The sequence below is a fragment of the Podarcis melisellensis genome, assembly GCF_964234715.1.
Source record: "Podarcis melisellensis genome assembly, chromosome: 12".
In the NCBI taxonomy this organism is placed as follows: Eukaryota; Metazoa; Chordata; class Lepidosauria; order Squamata; family Lacertidae; genus Podarcis; species Podarcis melisellensis.
The window spans coordinates 32,037,232-32,053,739 of NC_138544.1; the positions used below are offsets into that span (position 1 = coordinate 32,037,232).

At 41.7% G+C, this 16,508-nt stretch overlaps 1 protein-coding gene across 1 annotated transcript; it reads right to left on the bottom strand.

The window, feature by feature from the left end:
- Positions 1 to 4,040: 4,040 nt before the first annotated feature.
- Positions 4,041 to 11,321, bottom strand: C1GALT1 (core 1 synthase, glycoprotein-N-acetylgalactosamine 3-beta-galactosyltransferase 1). The gene is made up of 4 exons (XM_081882871.1): positions 10,958 to 11,321; positions 8,259 to 8,499; positions 6,611 to 7,278; positions 4,041 to 6,065 (listed from the first exon to the last, which is right to left on the bottom strand). Exons 2-4 carry the CDS (start codon positions 8,482 to 8,484, stop codon positions 5,841 to 5,843), a joined length of 1,119 nt encoding a protein of 372 aa, XP_081738997.1. The 5' UTR covers positions 8,485 to 8,499; positions 10,958 to 11,321; the 3' UTR covers positions 4,041 to 5,840.
- Between the last annotated feature and the right edge of the window lie 5,187 nt (positions 11,322 to 16,508).

A 16,508-nucleotide genomic window follows, 5' to 3' on the forward strand; every position in this document is an offset into this window, starting at 1 on the left:
TAACGGTGCACACTCAGACTTCCAGCTACAGCCGCTGCTCTTGAGGGCTGGGGAGGTGGGGATTTTCTAGAATGATGTGTTATGCAACATGTGAAGGTAACTGGCAGAAATAGATCCAAGCCTTTACTTTGAAAATCAGCAAATAAAACAAGTGCCAATGTATGAAGCAAAACATTGCTCCCTACGTGGTACTATTGTTGCTGTGTCAATACAAATGATGGACAGACCCCAACTGAAATAACTTTAGATGTACAAGTGGGACCTGCGGTAAAATGCTGTAGTGCATCCCAGGCCCCCAAAAGGGCCATTCCTGTTGGGACCTCTAAACAGCATGGAACAGGAGCCTTGTAGTGATTTTCGGATGTCATGGGGGAAAGGAAGTTACAGGGGAAAGGAAAGGGATGAGGAATACCCCCACCCACCCTACTAAGGACTTCAGCAAATAAAGTGAAACTGCCTAAGATGCGCTGTGGAACAGAAAGGTCTGTAGAATAATGACTGACAGCAAGGGTGTGTGATGGAAAACTGGAATCAGAACAAGAACAGTTGAGGGGAGAGAGAATAAAGGCATAGGTAAGAGTTATGACAGCTGTAAAAAGAGAAGTCAGGTATGCCAGGTTAGTATAGTAAAACAATTTGTTCTTCTTTATCATTTGGCATACTCTTTTCTATAAATACAGCTGAAGTTCTTAAGTCTTCTGGCTTTGATGATTCTAGGATCAAAGTGTCATGCCACATCTTTGGCTGATCCACACAGGTAGCAGGTTGTTCTGAGAATAGGAAAGTCTAGACTGAGTGAACCAGCTGACAAAACAAGCCTAATAATGCCCAGGGGCCTTCTACAGGACCCCAAGATGTCCCAACTTGGCAGCAAAGTAGTAGCATCCAGATTCGTGGAATTTGGAAATCATGAGATAAAACTGGTGAAGTCCTGAATACCCCAGAATTTTGGTAACCTGGAACTTTAAGAGAAGACCCAGAGCTGTGCAGTCAAGTATTATTTTGGTCTGGAGAGGTAGTAGAGGCTAGATAATGCCTTATAAGAAAGCACCAAATTCAAATGGAGGTAACAAAGACGCTGGGATGAATTCCGATTCCATAGAGGTTTAAAAAATGGTGCTTGAGCTTGAGGGTTCTGTCTGGAAATGAAACAGAGAGCCAAGAATTGGAGTAGAGGGAGAAGGCCCAGAAGAAACATGGATTGAAGCTCAGGGACGTAGAAAGAAGAATGAATTGAAGATTATTACAAGAGAAGTCAGAGAATGTGAGATTGCAGAGTGCATACACAGAACCACCCAGGTAGCCTTGGCCGAGAGGGTTCAGGAGCCACAGCAGTTCAGCTTAGAGACAGCACTCTCCAAAAGCCAACTCATGGTGTTAAGTGGCCTGGGTACAAGTTGTAACTAGGAGGCAGAAAAGTTCGGTTGAGACCTGCACTCTGTTCGCGCTCCTTATGGTGTACCAGGGCAAGTGGCTTGCAGTACTGGTGATTTGGAACCAAAAGAGCATGAACAGTTGCAGAAGTTGATCTTGAGAGGGTTCCAAGTGAGAATTCATCTGCCAAGGAGTAGTGAAATAAAATTCCCTGAATTTGCTGAAGCTTGTGCTAATGTAGTATGGAATTCCCTTTCCACCACTGCTGAGTTAACAGCAAGACTAGACATAGGGAGGAAGTAAAACTTATGGTGTGGTTCTGTAGTGGACCATATTAAGTTTGGTTCTGTTGAGGCAGTAGCTGCATATTCATTCCTGCAAGAGCTTGCAGAAATTGTATGGGGGCTCTTAGAACATCACGAGTCAACATGCCAATACAAATGACTGTCCAACACACTCCACTTGAGAGAACTATGATCTGGACTTGAGTCTGTGGAAAAGTGACTTGGCTGTTGGGAACCAGAAAAAGGCTACTGAATACTCTAAATCTAACATAACAGAGGGGCTTAAGCCCCGGAGAAACAGCTGTGAAGACAACATAAAACTTTGGGGACTTCACCTCAACCAAAAGGAAAAAGAAATGTGAAACCTTGGTAAGTTGGGAACAAGAACTCTATCTTGCTTTAACGTCTAAAACCTGCCAAGATGCAGGGATCAGAAAATAAATTCAACTGACTGTGGATGCAAACGGGCAATTGTATTCATACATTAAACTTGGGGATACAGGTGAATATGCAATTGTCACTGCAGGGGGGCAAGGAACTGCTAACCTTGCTGGAATTTTGAATAATTATTCTGTGACTCCTACAAGAAACATTCTTAGAAATGTATGCTAGATTAAATGTGGGCCTCATTATTGTTTCTGAAGAAACAGATATACTGAAGGAGGCTGAGACTCTGAATTACCAGTTGTGGTTCTTCAAATCAGATTCTTTAAAAGGAACTATCAACATGACACCTGTGACAGTTCAATGGGCATTGTACATATTGGCTCTATTAACTGTGAAGTTTCCATTTGATCCAGGGAAGGGGTTGTTACAAATGAGTTCTGCAAATGGAACACAGACCTGTGGAATTCAGTAGTAGTGTTTAAACTATGATTTATATTCTTTTCTGTTGTCATGGAACGTCAAATTCAGACAATTGTTTGGAAGGGGGGTGTAACAGAAGAGGGAGAATGATTAACAGCAGGGGCGTGTGACGAAACATTTGGGTGGATTCCGACTGACAGATTTTTTAAATGACATGTTGAGGGGAGAGTTAGAAGCGCTGAAAGAGTGTATGGGGGGAGGGAATGAGATGAGAGAGAGAATAGAGGCATTGATAAGAGTGTTCAGATAGGTATAAACAAGGGGAGAGCAAAATGCCAGGTTTGAGTAGAACACTGATCTTCTTCATGGATTGACTATTTGTTCTGCTGTTATTTCCATAAACAAAAAAGTTTCAATATTTTAAAATTAAGGTGTTTTAGTTTGGGTGTTTTCTAGGATTTAAAAGTCTCATCCCATGCATCTTGTAACAATATACACAACTAAGCATATAGAGGGAGAGTCTTATACTATTCACAATAACTCAGTAGTTGTGGCAACAAATTAGGGAAGTCTGGACTCAATGGACCAGCTGAGTTATTGATCTATTGAATTCCCAGGAGCCAGCATCTTGTCTCCTTGGAATGCCAGGAGCGGCCATGTCAATACAAATGATTGTCAAGCACACCCCAGATGAAAGAATATATTAAGCATACAAGTGCCACCTGCAAGAAAATGCTGCTGTGTTTCCCAGCACACGAAAAATAACTGCTCCTGTTCAGGGCTCCCACCAGCCCAGAACGGTAGCCTTCTATTGTTTTTCAGATCTCACAGGGGAAAGCAGGGGCAAAGTCCCCTCCTCCAAGGCCTTTGGATGCTTAAAAGTATCCGGTAGAAAGTGATGGGAAAGTCCTCTGCCTGAGATCCTGGAGAGTTTCTGCTGGTTCGAGGAGACAATAAAGGGCTAGGTGGACAAGCAGTCTGGCTATAAGGCTGATTTCTGTGTTTTCTATGTTCCTATGGTGCTAGAAGGCTCAGATTCCAAACCAGAATGCATATACATATATCTATATTTTCCTTTATTTCTAAAACATCTCTGTATAATGCAGAGAGAAGAGGTTTTTTTAATCAGATGCAACATATCCCATCATACTTCCTGTAAGCTGTTAGGGGCCCAAGAAGGTCAATTCCTTCTAATCCCACCCCGATATCTGGTTTGCTTTATCTTCACTCAACTGACATCAATATTCCATGCACCTTGAGGAGAGTTTAATTTTAATTTCTTATTTTAGTTTCTGTACCCTTTTGCTGCCAAACTGACAGCAATTCAACTACCTAAACTCATGAATAGAAAGGGTCTAATAATTAACAGATGCTTTAATGCAAAATGACTTAGAATAGTTCACTCTCCCCATCCAAAGATTAGCCACTTCACTAAAGCAGTGGCAATTTATACCAGGTGCTTGGAAAATACTTTGAGGTAGATTGCCATGTGACATGGGTCGGACAGATGAATGCCACTAAAGTCGAAACGAGCAAAAGAAGAGACGGGTATAAACAAGCTGGAGACTAAAAAGATGTTATATATCACATAAGCAAAAATTTATTCTACTACTGAGCAATAGCTTAACATTTGTCTCAGCAATGCATCTGTCACCAGAGATGCTCTGAGAATTTGGCATGCCTATTATTTTTTGCACTTTCCCCTTTTGATGGATGTAACAGAGAAGCAGCACGTCTAAAAGCCAAGATCTGAACCATTCTGGAAATCTCAGTTTTCAAAACTTCTCCACAGACAGTTCTATAGTATAAATTTTTAAAATCTAGTCTGTTATTTTCATGTGAGGTAAAGCCTACTTAGTTAAGAAGAAACATTAAGATTGTACTGAGCATTCATTAAGAGCAACAGTGGCAACAGAACAATACTATTATCCCATGCCTAAACAATGGAGAGAGGCAGAGGTGTACTGCATATGGAAACCTCGAAGTAAACAATCTTATAAGACAGTGGTAATTCTCCAGTGCTCCATTTCAATTAAAAAGCACATAGTAATGAGTTCAGGAAACTTGGTGATGATTTCTAACCAGCAAACACCATCAAGTACAAAATCTCACTGTTATCATCAATATGATGAATTTAAGGCAAACATAAAACAAGCCTTGGTAGATCACTTTAGCAGGACTATAGAGCGAGAAAGTCTAAATTTGAAGGTGGGGGGGGGGGGAACTAGTATATTTCAGTACACAGTATCTAGAGTGTGAGTGCATGATGGCTACAGGAAAACCGCACTACTGTTAAGTTTAGCACAAAGTACACAGCTCCTTCATGTGTGGATAAAGATCTATGTTTTAAAACAGCCTAACACAACAACACAACCATCTGAAACACTCAAGGGAAATCATGTTTTAGACTGACCAAAAGGATGTCACACAAGAAATAGGAATATACTATTAAAGTTGAACTAAATAATAACAGCCATCTAACCCTAAATGGAAACTAACAAACACTTTACATTCTAGACAGGCAACAAAATATCACATTATGTTGCAAGTCCAGCTCTATAAACAAAGAAAGATTTTTCTTCTTTTTTAAAAAAGGAATCAATAGCATTAAACCAGAATGGAGCTATGGACAGTTTGCTGCTTCCTATAATACTATCATTGTAGTTCTTATAGTAATCAACTTTCTGGATGAAGCATGATAAATATATGTGGATATGTTTTTAATTTATCTAGTGAAACTGTGCCCATTATAATACTACAGAACTCAAGATTCTCATTCAAGTTTCTACCTAACCTTCTGCCACATCTCAAACACTCTCAGACTTCCTTCCAATGTATGAAACTAAAACCCAACATATTCACCAACATTTCAAAAATTAGATCTAAATGTTAAACTTTGGCATCTAAGCAGGAGGCTTATTTCTTGACTGCTAACTTTGTCAGGATAAGCTTCTGTTTAAATACTCCACATTTGAATCCTTTAGCAAAGAATGCAACAGTATCTAATGTAATTAATCGAAGGTGTCCAAGAATTGACACAAAGCATTGTTTCATGATAAAAACAACTAAAATACTGCATATTGTGGGTCAATGTGGAAAACAGATATTTGTTTCAATATAAGATTTGTGTGCATACATTACTGAATCAAGATTAAAGACATTTAATTCCTCACTACAAAGTTTTATAGACTTGACCTTGCAGTCCTCGTGGCATGTGAAACGACCTTGCTAACAGCATGATTAGAAAAGAATCTGCTGGCTGCAGCCACATGAAGAAACACTTGTAATTATTTAAGAAATCCATCTAGCTCCACTGTAAGCTAAATGTTTTAGTTCAGCATTCCATAAGGCGCCTTCAGTGCAGTACCAAACATTTTATTTAGAGGATTTCAAAGGCTTTTCCATTTCAGCTTTGGCTTTTATATCACCCTTTGCTGCATCACTTAAATTTTGCTTTCCTTGATCCTTAGGAGCATCAGGATTGTACCTGAACTGGTACCCATAAGGACGGAGATGATAAAACAAATACTCCAGCTGATACATAGTGGTGGCGTCAACATAATGAAAAGAAACTGCCAGGTCAGAGCAGCAGCCAGGACCCTGCCGTGAAAGAGAAAAAACAGGATGAACAGGCAAGATAAAGAAACAAATGTTTTAAATATATTTCAAGTGTTAATATGGACTATGGTTTGTCACTTAACAATCAGTGCTCAGGATGTGTTTTTTTGTTACGTAACAGCAAAAAAAGTTTTATTTTGAAATGTACTTTTTTCAGAGTTGGTCATAAAAGTACCAAACTATAGCAGAATCACTTTGTGGGACATAAGAAAAAGACTGTTTCAAACTCTTCCCCCACCTGCCCAGTTTTATTTGGCAAGATAGCCATAAAGCTTAAGTGTTAGAAAAAATAGATTCAATATAGAAAGGCTCATCCGAGTGTGTGTGTGTGTGTGTGTGTGTGTGTGTGTGTGTGTGTATAAAGAGCTATTAGCAGATGTAAGAATTTGGAAATCAATCAATCAGAATACAATTCTCAATTGGATGGGCCAACAATGTGACAGTATATGGCAGCTATACATAGACAAAGTTAAAAGGTATTTTCTAGTGGCCTATTTAGACTGTGAAAAGCACTGCAAAAATCTTACCTCTATGGGAGGGTAGTAGTTATAATTCCAGTACCAAAAAGTTTTGGGTAGGTATCCCTTAATTAAGTGGTGCTCTGGAACAAATGGATGAAAAGTTTCTTTGCCAGTTGTATCCCTGGAATCTCCAGCTTCTACATTAATACCCTCCATGCATTTGCCTAATGCCAAGTCTTCAATAGAAGAGCTATGAGTACATTTGTTGGTTTTAAAAGCATCCACAAATCTCTTCAGAGCTTCTTTGCTGAGCACATAACCTGCGCCTCCGCTCATGTAGCCCTGTTTCACAAAAGGCTTAAATTTCCTTCCAAAATAAATTGGTTTTTCAGGACTGTGTTTTGAAAGAAGCCACCTCAAGTTGTCCAGTGCAACATACGTGTCATCATCTGCCTTCATGAACCAGTCCGCTTCATCAAGATGGTGATCGTGTACATACTGGAAAGCTTTGATGGTTTTCCAGTACAACTGATCCCTGCCTTCTTTGGTTTTTAATCCCACTGCTGGGAAGTCTTTGTTCTCCTCAGAGCTCATAAATAGCACTCTGTTGCAATGCTGGGCCCAAGTAGCTTTGACATGTTTGGCTTTCGTTTCCAGATTTTGAGGTCCAGTCATCACCCAACAAAGTATTCTTACTTTCTGGTACAGTTCTTCAGCAATATTTTTATTTTCATCTGGGGTGCAGGGAAGCAAAATTGCAAAATACCATCAGTGTGTTAGAATTTTCACACAAGTAGAACACCACATATTTATTTATGCACTTCTAAGTACTTATATGCCACTTTTTAGAGCTACACCCTCAAAAAACAAAGTATGTTGAACTAAATGACAGATACAATACCTTAGTTGGCACATCAGAAAGGTGTATACTGTACTTCTAAAGAAAGCTCAAAACAAACACGGTTTTGCCATAGCTCTGGCAGCCACAATAACAGGACAGCTGCTCCTGCAGTGTTTATGGTGCAAGATTCTACAAACTTGGAATGTTGAGGGAGGGATGATACTGAGCAAGGCTAATGGAATAAAGATTTGTAAAAGTATGCTGAAAGCTTTGAACTATCCTTGTCTACACTGTAAATGAACATCACCTCAGTTAAAGTTGATCATGACATCCACTCTCCTTTAAATGATGTTATGTTAAGATATTCTCCATCCCCTTTAAACAGGATAAGAAAACTATTTCAAGTTCCCAGGCCCTTTTACAATATGAGTGCCAGAGTTGGGAAGATGGAGAAATTATCAAATTCCTAGATATCAGCACTATGGGGGTTTTTTTTGGGGGGGGGGAGGCAGAGCCACCAGCAACAAGTTTTCAGCTTTACAAACTTAAACACAATCATATGTACACTTCCATAAGAATAAGCCACATTTAATGCAATGTAACTCACTTCAAAGTAGATGTGATAATGACCTGCTGGCTTCTTAAGGCATGTGGTTTCGCTTGGCATTTAATTGTGGACTCAGAACATTTAAATTTTACAAAACAATTTAGGGAAAAACTTAAGCCTGTATCCTAAAAGATACATGGATTATTTATTTAGTTTGAATACTTATAACATGGGATATGTGTACAATCCATTTTCGAGGGATGTACAAGGTTATATATTGTAAAGAAAACTGAACTGTAATGCTCTGTACAGCTGCATAAATATACCTTTATGTTGCCCGGCATCTGCATTGAAATTCATTTGTCCTTTCAGCTGATGGCTTTCATCATCACCATCTGAGTGATGGCCATGAGGATTGTTGTAAAGAAGATGAGGCTCAACTTTAACTTGTTCTTCCAACACTAAACTAAATAGCAAATAACATAAGAAAAATCCAATTGCTGATCCAAATGTAAAGGTCAAAAAATGCGTTAAGGATTTAGGAGATGCCATTTCCTGAAGAGATTTCTGCCGAGAGAGAGAGAAAGAACACTAATTATGTTATGCTTGAAAACATAAGATAAAAATGCAGAAAAACACTGACCATATGAACATACTGTTTCTTTCCCTGGAATTAGTTTGTGATTATACCTCATGTTGAAGATGCCTCATACTTAAGATAATATTTTACTATGTTTTGAACTAGTATAAAAACATTTTCTTTTTCTAAACATAGTAAAATATAAATCTTGGCCATTTCATAAGAAAGTATAACAATAAAGTAATAGCCAACAACGGCCACATCCATAATTTTATGTTTAAAATTTTCCATTTGTAAACTTGCTTTAAAAATGAGGAAGCGTGTAATAAAAGGCATCCAAGAAATCTGAAGACTGACAAGTAATATTGGTCAACAACTTACACTGAAAAAAATATGTTGTGTGTTTCATCTTCTAACAGCACAAATTCAGTGTGCATGCTGGGAGAATAGTGGGAGCACCAGTATGCTATAGTTAGAGTGTTGGATCTAGGAGACCAGGGTTCAAATCTCCACTCAAGTCATAAAGCTCACTGGGTCAGTCTCTCATTACCTTTTAGCCTAACCTTAATCTCCTAGCCTGCCACCATGTAATTTGCTTTACGTACACCTTTCCAGTTCTGCAGTGAAACTTGACAAAGGTAGGTGGTTTTGTCAGTTTCACCAATACTATGTCACTTTTCTTTTTTTATATATACACACCAGTGTTTATACCCTTTTTATCCCACTCCTATCCCGGGAGCAGCAACAGCAAAGAACTAGAACACGTTTTCTCAGAGTTGGTGCAAATTACATGGCTCCCTCCTTCCCACATATTCCCATACTGGGAGAAGTGGTTAACATACAAAAAAAAAAAAAGCATTCCCTAATATTTAAAACTCCACAAGAAAAAGATATGTGCTGGAGGACTAGAACTGCTATAGAAAAGAATACATTTCATAGATGGTGTGATACAAAAAAACTACAGGAAAGTTAAAACATTTGCAACCACCTTCCTGTAGGACCACAGGTGGTTTTGTAAAAAAACCATCCCTTTTTGTCTTTCAGGCTTCTGCACCAAGTGCAGCAGAGAGGTACGAAACCATCTAACGAGAGAATCCAATGCATGTTTAAGCGAAAGTAAGTCTCACTGCATTCAATGGGGTTTTCTCTCAGGTAAACGTACCTCGGACTGCAGCCAAACAGATCTATCCTTTGCAAGCAGAAGTACCATGTCCTCTGCTTTAAATGGGATTTGCTCCTATGTTGCAGCTCATGCAAGATCTGCTTTTCAAAATGTTCACAGAAATACTCCCTCGGGGCGACACCTCGACACAGCAGAGACGTCAGAAACTTCCTGTTTCTGACAACTGGTTTCCTCAGATAGTGGTATCTAGTGTTATCAAGGCCCAGCACCTGCCACTCGTGGCCTTTACAACCCTGCCAAGCTGCCTCCCCACTTCCTCTTGTGAAATACTCAGCTTTCAGTCCTTCCAGCAAGCTCAAGCAGTAGGCTGGTATAGAGGTAGTTAACCTAGAAGATCTCCTTACACTCCCAGATGCCCACTGAACTTTGATCTGCGGAACTGGCACTGTTGCAGGCGCCACATGATCTCCGTTCCGCACTTGTAAGAACTCACATGTTTTAAGGCGGCAGCACCTACACTTTGGAACTCCCTGCCTAGTGATGATAACCAGGCAGGCGCCTTCGCTGTACTCCTTTCGACACCTTCTAAAAACATGTTTGTTTAGACAGGCTTACCCGGAAATTCAGAAAGTCGATGTGTGTTTTATCTGTGGCTTCCCACTGTTTTTGAAGGTTTTAAGCTATGGTTGCCAATTCTCCTATTTATTTATTTTTTGCTTTATTATTTCCGCAGGCCGCTTGGAAGTTGTTTTGTTTAAACCAAAATCAAGCATTGTGTATATAAATTCCACGAAATAAAATGATTTCTACCGCTCCCTCCCAGCACTTATATGGAATCCTCTGCTTCCAAGTACGGAGCTGAGAGCCCGCGGATCCTGGGATGCAACCCAGAAAAGCCGCCCCAGCCCCGCTTTCCACCAATGGCGACGGTGTGGATCCATCGCTATTATAAGATGTAGTAAGCGAGCCCAGCTGCGTTGGGGGGGGGGCGGGGAGCCGATCTGCGCTTAGTGGGGACTCTGAGCTTCTGCCCATGGGCGCAGCTAAGGGGGCCTCCCCCCCCCAAAAAACAGTAAAAATCAATACAAATCTGAGGTCCCCCCCCCTCTGGCTACGCCCATGTTTCTGGTCCCAGGGCGCCCGGCTAAAAGGGGAGTTGACACCTCTCCCTCCTTGGGAGGCTTCGCTGCCGTCGTACCAGGCCGAAATCTCCCACCCGCGACACGGTTTCCACACGACACTTGTGACCCCGACCTCGGGTTTCGCCACGCCGCCCTCCCCGCCTCCTCCGGGGCGAGCCCACCTCCCTCTCTTCCCCTCACCTTGCCCCGGGCCTCGGCCAGGACAGCCGAGGTGGGCGGCGCGGGGCGGTGGAAGAAGGCGCCTCCTCCTGGTCGTCCTCCTCCTCTCAGGCGCCCCGGAGCCACGAGAGGCTTCCAGGCGGCGGCGGCGGCGGAAGCGGCGCTCGGGAGCGAGGCCCTGTCACGGCCATCGCGCGAGGGCTCCTCGGAGCAGGCCGGCGCCTACTCGACGCCCATCCTGCTACCCTCGGGCCGCCCGACCTGAGGGAGGAGGCGGAGGAGGGCCTAGGCCGGCCCGCCCCGGAGCCAGCTGCCTCATGAGGCCCGAGGACGGAGCCAACCAGCCCGGCCCGCGGCCCTGCGATGGGGCGGCGCCTGGCCGGCCTCGCTTCCCGCCCACCTGGTGACAGAGCTGAGGGAGGAGGAGCAGCCCGGCGCCGGCAGTTGCCTTCTCTCTCCAGGGCCGTTTTCCGAGGATGGCTGACTGTCAGCTTCTGGGGTGGAAATGCCCTTTAATCCCCGAGGGCTTCATTTCCTCGTGACTCCGCTGCAGCCCGAGGAGTTGTCGCTTAAGGGAGTCGCGCCCTTTGACTAAACAAGCAAACAAATAATAAAAGTTCTTACTAGGCAACCATAGCCTCGGCCGGCATTTCACCCGCAAAGACAGCTTGCTTTGGGGAACAATAAGCATGCCCAGCCCATTTGCTTTTTGCTCTTTGCCCTGGGTGCAGAGCACTCCCTGTGTGTTTTATAGGGCTGTTGCAAAAGATCGAATATAAATTATAAGATTAATTTGGCAGAGCAGGAGTGAGGAAATTCAATCCTGGGGTTCAATGTGGCCCTGTCAAGGGCATAGCCCCCCATCAAAATCAGTACATATCTGAGGTTCTGTGCTTCCCCAACAAACATCCTGACTGTGCCCCTGTTAAAACTCGGGGCATGAAGTTTACCCCATAATACAGGTCAGCACAGTGTGTGCTGCCATGCAACAGAAGTTGCATTACCTCTTCAGGCTCAGATATAAGTAGCATTTCCTGTAGCAGCCAGAAACAGCTATGCTTGTAGAATGCATGAACAGCCCCAGGGACATGGGCACTCAAGTTAGTTTTTCAAACAGTTTTCCATGCAGGCGCACCACATCGTACTACATACATGTACCAAGGGGATGCTTAGGATGATTAAAAGAAAGGAGAGAGAGAGAGAGAGAGAGAGAGAGAGAGAGAGAGAGAGAGAGAGAGATCTACTGTTAGGGAGGAAGACATGGGTGTAGTCAAGGATGCGGCAGATCAAGTAAAACAACTAAGTGACCAATCACATAGGTTCTGCCCTCCAAACAAAAGTCCCCCCCCCAAAAAAATCCTGCCCCCACTAACAAAAATCCTGGCTACGCCCATGGAGGTAAACAACAGTTTGTCTGTCATGCGTAATGTTTTCACCTGTGCATTTTAAAATGGCCCTTAACAGTCTGACGTTTGGATAGAGTGAACTCAACTACAACCACCAACACACTTCTTTGAGACTGGCCACTATGCATTTATTTTATCTCTCGTTGTGTTAGTGAAATAAGTGGCAGGATACCCAGATATTATTAAACACACACAGTTATTTCCCTCATCCAGTATAGGCTTTATGGAGCCCACACCAGAAATGTCTAGGTTCATCTAAACCTGATAGCCATCAAGTCATATGCAAAACCAACCAACCAATTTTTGCATAAATACTCAGCGCACACAAAATGTTTCAAAAGAAAATGTTCCTAGGCAAGAATGTCACAGCTGATTTAAGATAAGTGATGTCAATGGTATTACAATCAGATAAAAGCTGCATACACACTAACCTGTTTGTAGCACACAAATGTAGTTTTTATTCATCTGGAATAATTTATCTTCATCAACATGTTGCTTTCAGTCTAAATTTCTTCTCGATCCTGCTGTCCACAAGGATGTTTGAAAACTCCTTGATTAGGTGGTCCATGCCTTTTCCACATTGCACGTGCCTGGCCCCCTTGAACGTAGTGGCGATTGCAGTCTTGGTACACACTCACCCACAATGTCAGGTGTGAGGATACATCACACACTCCACGGCTACATCTGTTTTTAAATGGACACACTGCAGGCAGTGCAGGGTCATGCAAAACTTACCTCAATGTGATGAGGATAAAAGTATTTGGAAAACTGGAATAGTCCCGTGAGCCTTGATCTGTTTATGCGCATAGCAGGAAGTAACTGCAAGCTTATGGTAAAACAGAAGTGTATTTAGCAGTGTGTTTGGCTTCATCTGTTTAATTAACCTCTGGTGCCACTTTTAAACAGCTTTTTTATTACTTTATCTAGATCCTGTTTGTTTTTCTGGCAAATGAGGAAGAATCATTGTTAGGAACAAGCCTGCTCTATAGAGCAAGGTCTAATATCCTGGTAGCCCTTCCTGGAGTCCAACTCAGCATGAGTTCAACTCACAAAAATATCTTTGTGAAACATAAAGGCTTTAATGAAAGGCTTGACTGAAATTATAGTTCATGAAATGCTTATTCATCTTTGCAAGTGTGCATGTTAGCACCTGTGTGTGTGCCTAAAGGTATCCTGCAGAGTTGCTTCTTTCAAATATGTTCAGTGTCTTACATAGGATTGCATATGCTTATTCAGCTAACATACTCCATGCGCCTGCCATCTGTCCTTTCAAGATATTCATCGTCAGCATTTACAACTTGCTCCATTCCCAGCATTTTCAGGATGGGCTGTAAAAAACAAGCATAAGCAATACTGAGCTAAATGGACTACTGTTCTGACTTTAAAAGATGCTTTTTGAAATGGACACAGTATAATTGCTTTGTGGCGACTATAGTATATAAAAGGCTGTGTGATAAATGGGCATTTGCCTCTTCAGCATTGTGGAATGATCAATCGTTTTAAAATATTATTTATTTAGAAGAGTTTTAGATTGCTTTTCACCAAAGGACCTGTAAGCTGTTTCCAGCAATAAAAATACAGATTAAAACCATATACAATTTATTTTATTATTATTATTATTTGTTTAAAATGATGTTCTTTGCTTTTTCTTTTTGTAACTCTTAAAATTTCAATAAATATCTTATAAAAAAACACCATATACAATTTAAAATAAAAACGAAGATGTAAAAACAATGCAAAATACGGCAGGCCTACAACCTCAGGGCAAACTAAACAAGCCATCTGAAAGCCTGGGACAACATGTGCAGGTGTCAGAAGGCCAGCAACGATGTTAACATCTATGCCTCTAGAGGAGAATACAGTGGTACCTTGGGTTAAGTACTTAATTCGTTCCGGAGGTCCATACTTAACCTGAAACTGTTCTTAACCTGAAGCACCACTTTAGCTAATGGGGCCTCCTGCTGCCGCCGCGCAGCCAGAGCACGATTTCTGTTCTCATCCTGAAGCAAAGTTCTTAACCTGAAGCACTATTTCTGGGTTAGTGGAGTCTGTAACCTGAAGCGTATGTAACCTGAAGCGTATGTAACCTGAAGTGTATGTAACCTGAGCTACCACTGTATTGCCAAAGTTAGGTTGCTGTTGCAGAGAAAACCCCGTCCAGCATTCCAGCAGGATGAGTTACAGTTGCCAACAGCACTGCAAACCCCACCCCACCCACTGGCCTGCCTCTGGTTGTTTCAGGGTCCAGGCTGGCTGATGTGGAGAGAAACACTCCATCAGATATCTAAGTCCCAAGTTGCTCAGGGCTTTATATGCTAACATCTTGAATTGGACTCCAGTAACATATAGGCTGCTCCTGAGTATCTTGGTATACTATTTCAGATCTTTTATCTTTTCCAGTATCGTTTAGCAATGCTCTTTTGATGCTATTCCTCTGCCCCATTCTAGGGCATGCCTTCTCCCAGGGAGAGTTATGCAGTGTAGCTGGAGTGTATGCCCTGTGTACTGAAAAATAAATCCCATTGAATTCAGCAGGGCTGAATTTCCAGTAACACCCATTTCCTTTTCTTTCCCCTTTGAAAATGGGGATGTGAAATCTGAGTTGGGCTCTGACCTGGAATGAAGAATTGTGTTGAATGTGCACAGCAAAGGTTTTAATACTATCTCAATGTTTGAAGCAGATACTCCATTACAAACACATTTTCAGAGAATTCGAACCTGTTGGATTAATCTGTAGGTATCACTTTGCTTAGCTGAAACCTATGTCTCATCTATTTCAGTACACACCTATAAGGCACTAAGAAGAAATATTCCCATTTATTATATTTGGTACTTGTAAATACTTGATTATTATGCCAAATATACTGTAATGTGGTGTCTGAGTATATGCTAGTAAATGTAACATGTAATTTGGTCCTCAGATTCAAAACTGCCTGGAAAAACTGACCTAATTCTGGCAAGCTTCTTATTGAAGGATATTGCCAAATACAGGTCATTTTTATAAGTGTTTTGTAAATGTTCGCACACAATAGCTTTTTTTCATTCAGCTGAAGCTGAGTTGATTTGGATGTCAAAGCAACAGCTCTACCTTGTGACAAAAAAGGGTACTGATTCTTTTGACCTTGGCTTAAATTTTCAAATTCAGATTGAACAATTAAAGTGGATTTGTAGAAAGGACTTTTGAGGTAAGAAAAGTGATGGGGAAATGCAGTGGAAAGTGTAGGATAACAATTTTTGGCAGAATATAACCTGCCTGCAAACAAACTGGGATGAATGCTCAATAAACAAGATGCCTAGAAGCGTTCAAAGAGTAGCTGTGTAAATCTTACGGCTTCATTCAGCGCATCCCCCCAAAAAGTTTCTTCTCATTCTCTCCCCTCTCCCCCTGTCTATAAAATCTAGTTTGATGAAGAGTTCTGCTGAACTTTAAATTTTGCTCTGTGTTTTGTGATGACTCCCTGTGGTTTGTATGGGCAGCGTATGTAAATTGAGTTCTCTCAAAATACTAGTGTTAAATAGTGGGTAGACATGGCAGACGACACAGCGATTTCTCCAAGCAGCTCTTTATTTTGTAAGCTGGAATAGAAACTGAACAGCAAACAGCTCAGCCGGCCTGCTTTTATAGGCAGCTGGCTGTCAACATTGTAGCAACAACAACCCAGGGTTTCCCGCCTAAAATAACTGACGTGGACCTGAGTGAAAACTACATACACAATACTCCTGGTGGCCAGGGTGAGAACTTCAATACATAACAACTAGAATGTAGGGTCATCCAGTAAAATTGATTGGCAGTAAGTAGCCGCACAACACAAAATTAACTTACTGCAAGATAGTAATAGCTTAGGATAGATGAGATAATGACTATCAGCTATGTGTAGCTAAAATGGAACTGTGATTGGAGACAATCAGCAGAGGTTGGTGCTTGGTAGGAACTGAGATGCGAGGGGTTGAATTTGCGGGGAGGGTTGTGTGAATGTGGTCTCAGGGTGTACAGTGCTATAAACAAAACATTTCAATAATAATCACAGCCATGAAGTTATGTACGGTACATAGCAAGCAGGTGTTTTGGCGTAAATTAAGATCTGGGTTCAAACCCACTAATTAGCCAGTGAAGCCAGCTGGATGCCTTATGCCAGTGGGAGGCAGATTAAGAAGAATACTTGAGC